General features: G+C 39.3%; 1 protein-coding gene across 3 annotated transcripts in view; it reads left to right on the top strand.

Annotated features, from left to right (window-relative positions):
- MIER1 (MIER1 transcriptional regulator) overlaps positions 1-13,893 on the top strand; it is a 63,701-nt gene that overhangs the window by 32,380 nt on the left and 17,428 nt on the right. For all 3 annotated transcript variants that reach the window (XM_075936185.1, XM_075936184.1, XM_075936183.1), the window contains 3 exons: positions 6,264-6,396; positions 9,317-9,381; positions 11,151-11,223. In XM_075936185.1, coding sequence (XP_075792300.1) covers positions 6,264-6,396; positions 9,317-9,381; positions 11,151-11,223 — 271 coding nt within the window. The remainder of the gene's footprint in view (positions 1-6,263; positions 6,397-9,316; positions 9,382-11,150; positions 11,224-13,893) is intronic.

Consider the following 13,893-nt stretch of genomic DNA (forward strand, 5'->3'; position numbering starts at 1 on the left):
GAATATATAGTTATGATCACGGCCTCTTTAAAATTCATTTGTGAACTCTTAAAATAAGTGAGCATCTTGCATTTTTCTGCTTGCAGTTCTTCATATCCTGCAATTAACTGTGGTTGTAATTATTCCGTTTTTTATTTCTTCTATCCTGTCATGATATAATTATATGTTGGCCATTGTTGGTGGCCTTTTAAAGCACATGATCTTACAGTATTACACTTGTAATATAAAATCTTTGGTTAATAGCAAAAGGATCAAGGAAAGTTAGGAAGCTTAATCTGGATTGAAAAAGGAAATACTTTGTCTTTATAATAAACAGTACATTATTTATATTAGTGCTCTCAACTGAAGACCTATCATACTCATTTTTACAGATATAGAAACTAAAACACAGGCAGGTAAAGTGACTGATGTAAAGTTGCATAATAGCTGTATGGATAATAAGATATAAATTAAGGCCTGGGGTCACCTGTTTCTTTGAGGTAATTTGACTTTTTGTCCTTTGAGAGAGAAACCAGTTTGGTGTGATTTATGCATTCTATTATGGTAACATGAAAGCAAATAGAATTTAAATAAACATATCACTGTCTAAATTAATATAATTTTCTTAAACTGAGGATGATTAAAACAAAGGCTATAGTTGAGGTTGATTAGTCAAAACATTGAGGAGTCTTGTGGCACCTTAGGCCTGGTCTCAGGGCCGTCCTTAGGATTTATGGTGCCCTAGGCGGGATCGTTAAACTGGTGCCCCTATGCCTGACTTGCTCTTTCACCCCTATCCTCTCCCCTTCCCAGAGACCCCAGCAGCCTATCCCCTCCCTCAGACTGTGCTGCAGGGCAGCGCATTCAGCCCTCTCTAGGACCCAGCCCTACTGTTATATGTGTAACCCTTTCGCCAGGTAGTCCCAGCAGCAACCAGGGCCGGGTTCAATATCTCGGGGTCCATCTCACACAGAACCAGCTCGAGCCTCCATCCAGTAGCCTGGGAAATTCACACACCCCTTGGTGCCTCTGAGAAGCAATGCTTCCCCACTCACAAGCACAGTCTGAGTGAAGAAAAGAAACCTTTAATGAAAGACAGAGAAGTCACATGGCATTATCTTGGGAAAATACTACGTGGCTATGTCTACGCTCGCAGCTTCTTGCGTGAGTTATATGCAAATGAGGCTAAGCATGGAATATTGCTGAGCCTCATTTGCATACCTAATACTTACTTTTACTTACTGCCCATTACGCCAATGGCGCATAGGGCAGCAACAAAGTCCTTCCACTTCTGTCTGTCGCAGGCCAAAGCGCCTATTGTTCCCCAAGTGTGATGATGGTCTTTTAATTCTATTTCTGCCGTTCGGCGCCAGGTTGTTTTTGGTCTTCCTCTCTTTCTCTTCCCGTCTGGTTTCCAGTGGAGTGCAATTTTCGTAATAGATCCGTCTTCTCTTCGTAACACATGACCTATCCTTCGCCAGCGTCTTTTCATAATTATAGTGGCCATGTCTTCTTGTTTACACTGAGACAGTAGATCTTCTTTGGAAGTTTTATTTGGCCAAAATATCCTGATTATTCTTCTAAGATTCTTGGTATGGAATGTAGACAATTTAGTAAGGTCTCGTTGTATCATGCGCCAACATTCTGCTCCATAGAGAAGCACTGGAAGAACACAGCTGTTGTATAGTTTCAGCTTAGTGCGCATGCTGTACTTTGAGGATTTCCAGATGTTATTTATACTGATAAAGGCATTTCGTGCTTTACTCAGTCTATTCTGAATGTCTTGCTTACTTCCACCATCTGGGGTGATGATACTACCCAAATATACAAATCTATCAGTAAAGGGAAGATCGTTGTTATTGATCTTGATGGGGGTACCTAATGCATACCTAATGAGCCACCATTTTTCAGAAGAGGCTCGTGCACAAGGAGTGTCTACACTGCCCCTTCTTGCGCAAGAAAAACCCTCTTGCGCAATGCTGTTATTCCTGAAAAGTAATAGGTGTAACAGTATTGCGCAAGAGGGTTTTTCTTGCGCAAGAAGGGACAGTGTAGACACTCCTTGTGCAAGAGCCTCTTCTGGGGAAAAAAAATGGCTCATTAGGTATGCAAATGAGGCTCGGCGATATTCCACACTTAGCCTCATTTGCATATTACTCGAGCAAGAAGCCACAAGTGTAGACATAGCTCAAGAGTTCACTTACCCATACCCCACTTAAAACGCCCCACTTACAGCTCTATCCAGTCAGTGCAGACCCTGACACATCATCCGGATGACTCCCCTCCTTGAGCCTGAAGGTAGGCCACCTTTGTGCTGCTCCTGTAGTCCACTGGCTGCTCCCACCAGCCACTTCGCTGGCCATTCCACTGGCTGCAACGGGTCTAGCTCCCAGCCAAACCAGTGATTTCAGCTCTTTAGCCACCACCTAGGCTGGTAAAAGATTCCAGCTTCCACTGGGCTAGCAAAAAGACACCTCATGGAGTCTGCTTTAGGTGTGTCCTTAAAACCAGGGGAAAAGGAGCAGGTTGAGCCAATCTTACAGCTCACACCTGACAGGCATGAAGCAGGCTGACTCAGCCCTCAAGCCCTTCCCCCCCCAACTCAGTTCATTTAACTCTGGCAGGGGGGAGGCTTGTTCCTCTGAGACCTCTTACAATGATGGTGTCTCTCCTGCAAGCACTGGTGTCATATTTTACAGTTCCCACATTTAGGGGTGGCATGATTTGTGACCCCCTAAGATAGCCCCAAATTGGTTACAATAAACCACATTCCATTCCAACACTGATCCTCCATCAGCCCTGGCTGAATTGGATTTACATAACCACACCTCCAGTTCCTTCCCTCTCCTGGCATGAGCTGTATTTATATATCAACAGTTAATTATCTTGCAGAGCTAAACAATTGGAGTGAGCACACCCACCCACAGGGTAGCTCTCCTTTTAGCTGGCTGATAGCAAGCAGTAGTTTAGCCCCTGCTTATGCATACCCCACTGCTTCCTTTCAGTCCCTGCAGAGTGGTGTCCCAGAAATACTGGTACCCTAGGCAACTGCCTATTCTGCCTATGGCTAAGGACGGCTCTGCCTGGTCTACACTAGACCAAGCAGGTTGGCTTAAGGTATGCCACCCAGCTACACAAAATGGGTAGCTGGATTTGGCTTACCTTTAAACTGAGCCATTGTAACATGTACTCTGCGGGAAGCAGATGGTTGCACATACTCCCATCGGCTTCCCTTACTCCTCACAGAATGAGAAGTACAGGATGCCAATTGGGGCTGCCTTCCGTGTTTGATTTTGGGGGTCTATACCAGACCCGCTAAAGCAAATGCTAGAAGATCAACCTCCAGAGGGTCGATCTTCCCCGTAGTGTAAACATGCTCTTGGAGACTAACAGGCTTATTAAGGCATAAGCTTTCATAGATAAAATCCACTTCATTAGGTAAATTGGAGATGAAGTGGGTTTTACCTACAAAAGTGTATGCCCTAATAAGTCCATTAGTCTCTTAGGTGCCACAAGACATTTAGTCTGTATCTGCAAAAACAACACACACAGCTACCCCTGTCAGACTTCATCAGTCACAGTATTAATATCATAAAGGGGGTTCTGTAGTTGATCAGATCAACACAGTCAATTGTATCTAGAGGTCAGTGATTCATATGATGAATCTTTGGTCTACCTTTAATTAGGAGCCCCCACCTGTTCCTGTTTAAGCAGCTGACCAATTACACAACAGTTAACTGATTAAACAGGATTTTACAGCCTTACTTTTGGTGGTCCCTTCTGGCTTACCTTACACATACTAACCTCATATAGTCAAAGGCATAGTTTTCTCAGCTCCTGTTCCAGCTAACTTATCTGCTTTTAACACAGTGATGATCAGGAGCTCACAATTCCCACAGTGGGTAGACTAATTTAATGCTGACATCTCTAAGAATGAAAAATTACACTTTCATCTGTAAGTTGCTCAGAATTTGAGTTGGTATCTAATTGTATTACTTTTAATATAGATTTACATAGTGCTACTACATAAATATCTACATGTCCACGTTAGAAAGGTAGCAAGAAATGAGTTATATCACAAACTGTCAGTTATCTAATTAAGAGGTTTCCTTCACTTTTGTCCAAACCTAAGGACAGAACTGTTGTTGAGATCCTGGTAATGTAAATACCATCTCAATAAAGCAAAATGAAGTTTATACACTTGAAGCCACACTACGTAGGCCCGCATGTCTTGCTTGGGTTTTTGGCTGAGCTAAGAATAGAGCTCTTTGACATGAACTCTCATATGTTCAGTCTCTAGTCAACATATGAGTGAAATCCTAGCAGCAGTTTTTAAAGGATTAAAATGTTATAAAATTCTAATTATGCTTCTAAAATAGGGCTACAGAAAAAATGGCTGAAGCATGGCATTTGCTTACTTAAGGTACATTGGTGCCTTAAGTGAACTTCAGGTTTTTCTTTAAGATATATTAAAGTTCTGACCCATTTGAAAATTGAATGCTGAATAGAGCTCCAATTCCATAAGCTCATGAGGATGAGTATAAATAAGCCTTTGGTACCCTTGTCAATATTCCATTGACACTTCCATCCCTTGTATCAGTGGGACTCTTGCCCACCCACTCTTTAGGTGGAGTGCACCAAATACATGAACAGCTTTTTAAAGCATTTATATTCTTATGATTTAAAAGCTACCCGGTAAAAATTGCAAAGTCTGTGCAAATTGAATGACTCTGAAAGATGAAAGTTGTAAGGTTTGAATATCATTCTGAAGGAAACAAAAAACATAGAAAACTAATGGGGGGATGTATTTTATGCAGTATAGCGAGTGGAAATTTAAAATTAATAACAGTAAATTAAAAATGGAAAGTTCCTATGGTGTCATTGATTTGGTTGTGTTTGCATTTGGACTGTTAGATTTCTAGTTTACTTATTAAACTTGCAGCTTATATTCTGTTTTTCCTTTAAAGGAATAAAGGATGTGCATAATGTGTCTGAAATGTTGCATCAAATATTGAGCAGGTTGCATTTGTTATCGTCACCAATGCATAAATCAGTCCACTAACTCATTTTTAACCGTTCTCATGTAACTTTGTTTAGTTCTAGTATTTCCCACTGGTGGTTTCATTTCCGCACAGGACCTGTTCTTTTAATGTTTGACCTCTTTACCATTTTTACTTAACTCAAATGTTAGATTTAGAGTATCCTGATATTTTCTTGTGGGATGGAAAGGTTTTTGTGAACCTCACACCTTGAAGAGTAACTTTTTGGCTACATCTATGCTACAAGCTAAGTGTGTGATTCCCTGCTCACGTACACATACTAAGCACAAGTATAAATAGGAGAATATCTTCAGTACCATGGGTAGTAACACATCTGAGTTTTGCCAGGTACATGCTTATAAGGGATTCAAGCAGGTTTGTACTTGGCATGACTGAGCCGTGCTACCACTGTCTGTCTACTTTGGCTCCATTACTATTTTTTGCTTATGCTAGCTCTCATCAAACTAGTATACATATATGTATGCAAGCGGAGGATCTCACCTGTAGCTCATAATGTTCCATATGACTTAAAAATTATTATCCAGCATTTCTTATTCCTGATATTAAAAGAACATCCAAAATTCTGTAAGAATTTTTACATTTTAAAAGAAAGAGAGCTATAAAGAATTTTATGTCTCTATAACTGCATATAATTTATTCCATCAGACATTTAAAAAACTGTCTCCAATTAAAAGTGAAGGGAACTTGTACCATTCACTATTAATATCTGTAAGTTTACTGACTCATTTTCAGTGCCCAGTATGAGAATTTTGTGGACAGCTAGTGGTTCATATAATAAAATTTGTGAAATTAATCTATTCCTTGGTCCCAAGATCCATACAAACAGCTTCACCAAAAAAAGTCTGTATACCTGGAGTTGCTTCTAGCAAAACAGAATTATTTTGTAATGCAAATCCAGCATATCCCCATCTCTGCTCAGTTTCATTAGGTAAAGGATGTCAAATATAATCAATTTCTCTCTCTCAAATAAATCCCTGCATCTCTGAGAAAACTCAGTTCACACAAACGTGACACCACTTATTGTTACTCATGGGATAATATTGCAACCCTAAATTTCCATACTGGAAAAACTAGATGCAAGGATTAATTCTGATTAGATCATCTATGATTAATATTTTTCAAAATCTATATACATACTCTGTAATTCATCTAAATAATCTTTGTGGTTGTCCACAGCCAGTATGCAGATGTAACTAGTCTCCTGTTTGCTTCATTGTATTTAAGGAGGAGACCATAAAGGATTCATCAGGTCAGGAGGATGAGACACAGTCCTCCAATGATGACCCAGCACCATCTGTTGCTTCTCAGGATCCACAGGAGATAATTCACCCACGTCGATGTAAATATTTTGATACAAGTATGTGATATTCAGTACTAAGCACCATCATCTAAATTGTCCTAACTTTATTTAAGATCTAAAAATAATAGAATGTTGTTACTAACAATTTAAGTCTTCCTGCTTGTGTAGTCAGATCTCTTTTCTTCCACTTTTGTTCTTTATCAGGTTACTTAAACATAAGGTTTTTGTTGTCCACTGTTATGATATAAAGCATCTCTCTTTTCTACAAGTCATGGACTACGTACATTAGTTTTATTAAAGGAAAAGTGTAGGATTAAATCTGGTGCAAATTTAAAGAGAGGAGCAAAACTTAAGGTCACTAGAAATGCTTTCAGTAACTTCGTTTCCACTGAGCTGTTAAATAGTCTCTAGTCCTGCAGACAGGTCCATATATGCATGCCTCTTCACCTCTGCAAAACTCCCTTGCCATCCACCTGAAGACCACTGAAGTTACTGGGGCTCACCATGTTGACCAGTGTGAAGGATCCATGCAAATATTCCCCCTCGTGTTTGTAATCTTGCATTGATATATGCTCAAGTGTATCATTTCCCTGACTGTGGCACTCTGCTGATGATCCAAGAAGAGTTGGCTGGCTGCTTGATGCAGCCTCACCTTATTTTCAGATGCTAATTCACACTAAACAGACAATAAAAATACTTTTTCTTATATAACCATTCTGAGTAAGCAATTGCTGCAGTTGCTATGTGGAGGCTAAATTATCCTAAATGGGAGAGGTACTGGGCCACAAGACAGTATGTGTTAAGTTGTGGTCTATTCCTTTTGAGAACCCTTGTGCTAGTGACTGAGAACTAGAAAAATGAAATTGGCAATGAAGAAAATAATACTGGTTATTTCTGTTGTCTAATCTCAGTAATGGAAACATGAATAAAAATAAAAAACTAAAATAAATTTTGAAAATTGTCAGGTTTTAATAGATCTAGGGGAAAGAAACCACACAGAAAGAAATTAGCTTTTTAGATACTTATCTTGACATACCTCTATTCCTTCTGTTTCTTAAATATGCTTAAAATTCACTCTTACAGCCACTTGGAACTACTGATCTAGTTAGTTTTATGTATCTCTCACCTTAGCCAGGTCTCAAACGTGCACTCTTTCCTAATGAGTAGCATATAGTACAACCAGCCAAGTCATTTGGACAGCTAAATTTTTCACTGGGGGGGGGGGGAGGGTAGCCAATTATACCAGGGGAAGGTAATACATCATTCCTGGCACTTGGAGTATTAGATCTGTATAATTTACAACAAAAAATATGACCTTTTATAGTTAAATGTTGCTTATAGCTCTATATATCCAGTGCTTCAAAATGAAGGAAATTAACATTTGAAGTTCTCTTCATCTACATCACTAGTTATATCCTTTTCAAGTTTATTAGTTGGATTGCAGTAACACCTAGCAGCCCCAGTCATGAACAAGGACTTGTGCTGGGCACACCATAAACACAGCAGAAGAGAAAAGTTCTTGCCCCAAACACATTACAATCTAAGTAACTTTCACCTTGAATGTTTATCTAATACAGATGTCCTAGTTAGCTTTTGTTTCCTCTGCCAATGTTTAAGAACACTGATTTGCGTTTAATAAAATCGTCTTTCTACTACCTGATATGTGCTGGCATTAATATGGCTCCTTTCAACACCATGCAAATGACAGTCCCTAATACAGACTATTATCCACCATCTCTTAGAGACCCATATCCTGTCTTAAGGACCCCTAAATATATTCACTATAGCAAATGCAAGTACCAGATGTCACAGATCAGGTATTAAGGACTCTGGTTTCTTATTGCTACCCATGACTAACTGAGCTGTGAAGTTCAGTGCTTCTATGTATCATTGTACCTGAGCATGTAAAGCAGGGGAGGGCACTTAGAGTGAAAGCAGGGAGTGGGAGACTTTGTGCACTCCTCCCACCCCAGGCCCTGATTGGCCTGGATTTGGGAGGAGCTTGCAAAGTCTCCTCCTGCCCTGGCAAGGGGACAGGTGCCTAGAGGGAGCCACTGTTCACAACAGCTGGTATTTCTCTCTAGGTGGGGGGAGGGCAGGGGCAAAGACTTCACATGCTGCCCCACCACTGGGCTAATCAGGGTCTGTGGGAGGGGAAGCATGGAAGTGTCCTGACCCCACCCCTTGTGCCAGAGGCCCTGCCCCTTCTGGGGTGGCCTGGGGCCACTTAAAAAATTAGTGAAGTGGTCCCCCATCTAAAATTACTGCCCACCCCTGATGTAAAGGCATGATTTGAAGTGCCCCACATATTGTGCTTCAGTATAAACAGTTCAACAGAGGCTGGCAGTGATGCCTGTCTTGCTGTAAGGGTGAGGAAAGACAGTGATGGATGAAGGATCTGAAATGAAACGAATGACTAGCCTAGCAGCCTGCCAGTTATTTGGAAGTAAGGACAATCTGGGTTTCGGTGTAATCAACAAATACACTGGCATGCCTGCAGAAAACAACTGTCTCTGATTGTTTGGAATGTTGTCAGCCTATACTTGTAAAGTTGGGTAAAAGGGAATGGAGTCTTATAGTGGGGCCCCAAAGATAGAAAGATGGTTCTTTTGAAATCATTGCTTCTTAAAAACTTTCGTCCTGTCTGTTGTCTTTCTGATTAACCAGACATTTAACGTTTCTGGGTGAGCACATTAGCTGTGATTTTTTTTTTTCTTCTACGGCAGAACAGGAGACCTTTCAACTTGAAAATAGACCAAGTTGTGCTCTCACATTTTGCTCTTCAGTAATGTGATTCCAGCCACATGTTCATTCACAGAAAGTTGGTTGTGATGACATAGCTCAAGATCCAAATAGCCCACCAGCAATGGCTTTTGGCAATCTGTCTCCAAGACATGTTTTACTGGAATATAATGCAGGTCTGGAAAGGATTTATGAAGATCTTCCTATTTATATAATGTCTAAAAATGTCTTGTAGACAGTGAAATAGAAGAAGAATCGGAGGAAGATGAAGATTATATACCTTCAGAAGACTGGAAAAAGGTAAACATTTGAGGGCTTGCTACTAAGGATAATCTTTATTAAATACATGTTCGTAAACTGCAGTGAACTGTAGATTATTCCATGCATAAGTGGGTGTTGTATCCTATCAGCAGGAAACATGAAATAAGAGTTCACTGGCATTAGTTCCTATAAACAGGTTCCTTTATGCCAATTTTCAGTTTATCCAGAAGGCTGCCAAAAATAACCCCAAAGCTGGTGTTTTTAGTTATCCTTAGCTCATTTTCAATAAATCATTTCATAATTTTGCAGTTAAATACAAATACTGCCAAGTTAAGACTTTTAAACTTTGTTTTCCCTACTCTGTTTTCTGAAGTCCATGATGATTTCCATTCCTTTCTGGGGCTAGGACTACTTTGCACAGGAGTAGCCTCTATTTTTGAGATGTTCTACTGACTTCCTTGCCTGGAGTCCAGAGCCTCTGCTTAATGGTTTTCTTAAAAAACCTGTTAAAGGGCTAGCTGCATCTCTGTCCCATCTCAGATTGCTGAGTACACTCCTTCAGATGTCAGGCCTTTTGTCTTTTGCAGAAGTGAAATCACACAGTTCTCCCACTCCTAGGCCAGGCCTTGACTATAGTACTTTGTGTGTCACTGTTTTCCCCAGTGGGTCTGACTGAGTTTGACATCTGCAGCTCTTTTGGGGAGTTTGGTCCCTTTTTATCAGGTCTCACAGGCTTCTCAAACCAAAGTGGCATTTAATCTTAGCTGTTAGGAATAAAGTGTAACATGAGAGGAAGGATTTAAAACATTCGACATGCATGTTTCTTACTTAAAGATCTACCATCTGGTGATGGTGACCTGTGAGGGAAAGGGGGAGAAGTGGGTGTCATTCCAAATAGCTTCTTGGCCACAACTGCCTTGATCTCTGGACAGAATATTGTAATCCTTCTGATCTGCTGGCCTCCAGCTGTGGGTCTGTAACTGGCTGTAACCTGGAGGTAGGATCTTCAAAGTTAATAGCTCAGGCCTTGTGTTTTAACCATGCTAAAGTATTTACAGAGAAGTAGTGTATCTTGAGTTATTGTTTCAGTTCCTGCTGCTGGAAAATACGAGCTGGTTCTTAAATTAACATATACGTACAGTGAAATCCCAATAATCATGTCACATACACTATTCATAAATTATCACAGAACAGCTCTAAATCCATCTGACCAATTAGGAGACTGTAACTTCTTTTAGTGAAATAAATTCTTATTTAAATCACATTAGTTTCACTGAAGTAATTGCTATATTTGTTCTAATTATCATTACACCTGGGGTGTTTCAATACAATTTAAGCATTATATGAAGTGCATGTAATTGTTTTTAATTTCAATAAGTAGATATAAAAGAATGCATATTTAATTGCTTTGCTCTTTCCTCTACCAATTATGACTCTCAGTGAATAACCATAATAAATGTTATCATACTGTGAAGGGGTTTTAATTCCCAAAATAAAGGGGTAGGGTTTAGGTTTAACTTGTGAGTTTGTAGAGCTCAGTTGCCTGCTTCCTATTTCTCTTAATAATTAAAAAAGAACAGTTTTAGTGTTAGTGGATGTTTTCTTTTAATAGCCTCTCAAAGCCTCATAGAGAAAAAAATAAATTTCTATCTTGGTGGTGGTGGTGGTTGTTTTAATTCCTGTTAGGCTTTTTCATGTATTTTCTAGATTATTGGTGGCAGTAGATTTTAGTGCTTAAAAGAATATTGTATGTCTGCCATTCTTCAGTGTGTCAAGTGCATTATATTTGTTTATTTTTTGAAAAACAGGAAATCATGGTGGGCTCTATGTTTCAAGCTGAAATTCCAGCTGGCATATGCAAATACAAGGAGAATGAGAAAGGTGAGCTTTGATGCAATCAACATTTCTGAAATGATTTGTACACCTTTATGTACTAACATTTGAGGGATAATTTCAGACAAGACATCTTAGAAAAAAATTTAAAACTATTTATTAACGTTGCCATTTGTGTAACAGTTTATTCCATCAGACAGATGTTTCTGTATTTGAAACTGTTTACACGGTTAAAAATGATCTAATTAGCATAAAGTGCTAATTTATTAGAACAGTAACAATTGTAACGAAAGAGACTTCATGGCTTTATTTGGTGCCTAATTACAAAAAAGAAAATTACTTAACTGAACTATTAGAAAAATGCGAAACCCAATTAAATGAAAACATTAAAAAGTAAAAGAATGATACCATAATGCAAATGCCCTATCCTGCCCACATAAGGAGTTGGATAGAAGGAGATGGGAAGAATTTACTTCTTCAGTTTGACGTTTACTTGTTGAGCCTTCTTTTGTTCCATTAACAAATATGTTATGCAGGCTGTTACTAGTATTACCCCTTTCTTTAGTATTGTCTAGCAAAATTTGTTTGAAACAATTGTATGTAATATTTGAAAAATCTTATACATTGATGTAATTGTGGTAAGTAATGTGTATGCTAGGTGGGACATGTAATTTTGACTTTGTCGTTCCATTATTTTGAATACTTGTTCCACCTTACAATTCTCTTAATATACTTTTATGGATTTCTTTTTTTTTTTAAAGCCTGGGAAATATCTTATTCTAGGACTATATCACCAGATCCTCTCTCCTAATCAGTCTTCGTAAGATGAATATTTTATGAAATTTTAGGAACTTTGTAACTCCCCTTATAAAACAGTTGCTTGTGCTTACCAGAGCAGAGCCATTACTCCAGCATAATTTGAGTTATGCAAAACAGGTATCTGCCCCAGCTATAGAGTAGGGATGTTAAATTTAGTTCAATCAACTAATTGACTAGTCGATGGAATTTCCATTGACTGGTTGATTAGTTGATGATTGGGGGAGCCACAACAGTGTTAGCTCCCAGCCCTAGGAGTTAACCACGCTGCAGCTCTGCCTTATAAATGTATTAGGAGCCAGAAGGCTCTTAATACATTTAAAAGGCTGAAGTGCAGCCAAGGGTACCCAGCATGAGCCAGGACAGCTGATTCCTGGCTTGTGCCCAGGTCTGCCCCACTGCAGCTGTGTTTTTTAAATATATTAAGAGCTACCAGGCCCTTAATACATTTAAAAAGCAGCTGTGCAGTGTCTGGGACTGAGCGTGAGCTGGGAATCAGCTGATTCCCAGCTCATGCCCAGTCCCTGCTATCCCCTGTGGAAATAGTACTGGGGGAAACCTGCTTAAGAAACGGCTCCCCCCCAGCACTGGCTCCTGCTTTCCCCCTCTCTCCCCCACCGCTGCCTCTGGTAGAGGCAGCAAGGGGTGGGGGAAGTGACTAGTTGAGGGACTAGTTGACTATCCAGTAAGCTTATACTTATCAGATACTTGACTAGTTGCTTACATCCCTACTACAGACCTAAGAAGAAAACTCCTTAATAGGCCTGTAGTTAGGATAGTTCCTGCCCAACTTGAGCAGCCAGGTGATGTGATAGTCAGAATAACTTGAGTCTCTCAGGGTATGGATCAGTCACAGAAATTGAAAGCATAGTTTCAGTGAAAATTTTAGCGAGAAATATCTGTGTATCCTTATGCACTTTATATTCAAAGAGTTTTTGAAATGGCAGATCTTTTTTTGCTTGAATTTAAAAAAATGAAAAATCCAACACAGTTCAGGTCCAAAAAATTTCATCTAGATAAGTCAAAAGTTCCAAATGAATTAACATGAGTTTAAAATGAAAGCTACAGTGCATCCCTAACTATAAAGGTGTGGTTGTTCCTTTTGCTATTAAATGTCACTGTGTGGAATACAATTATTTTTAATATTAATGCACTAAAGGATAAAACATGCGCCACTGGCTGTGAAGAAACCTCTTTTGGTGCTCTTTTCTTTATCTTTTAGGTATCTTAACATAGAGCTTGAAATCTGTATTTCTTTATCCAAAATGCAACACTTTGCTGCCCGTTCACCCATTCTTATTACTTTAGTATAGTAAAGTTCTTCCTAGCTATTGTATGTATGTAAAAGCTTGGAATCTGTTGCAAACAGAGACATATCTAGTTTGTAGTTCGTAACACATGCTCAGATTTGTTGGAGTTCAATAATCCTTTATTGCTAAAGTTTCTCAGAAATGAAGTTGGAAATATTTGAGATGTGTTAAGAATTAAGCTGAGGTACCTGCAGTGTCAGGCATGCCATTTGGCAGTTAGAGGAACATGGAGGAGAGGCCAAATGAAACAATCCCTTGAAATGCTACTTAGAAAATGTATGGGACTTAAAATAGAGGGTAGAGGTTCCGATTTTTGAAGGGACCTTGAGAGGTCATCAAGTCCAGTCTCCAGCCCTCCCAGCAGGACCAAGGACCATCTAGACTATCCCTGTTAGATGTCTATCTAACCATCATCTAATGATTTGTGACAGTCATTCTTTGTGTGTCTAATAACTTCAAATACTCTCCTAAAGTGGTGCCAGTTACAAAATTAAGAAATGTATTAAATTCTTATCCACAACAAATTTCAGAGGGGTAGCCAAATATTTGAAGTGGGTTTTCCCCATGAAAGCTTATGCCCAAATAAATGTAA

Source organism: Pelodiscus sinensis, chromosome 9 (assembly GCF_049634645.1).
Source record: "Pelodiscus sinensis isolate JC-2024 chromosome 9, ASM4963464v1, whole genome shotgun sequence".
NCBI classification, from domain to species: domain Eukaryota; kingdom Metazoa; phylum Chordata; order Testudines; family Trionychidae; genus Pelodiscus; species Pelodiscus sinensis.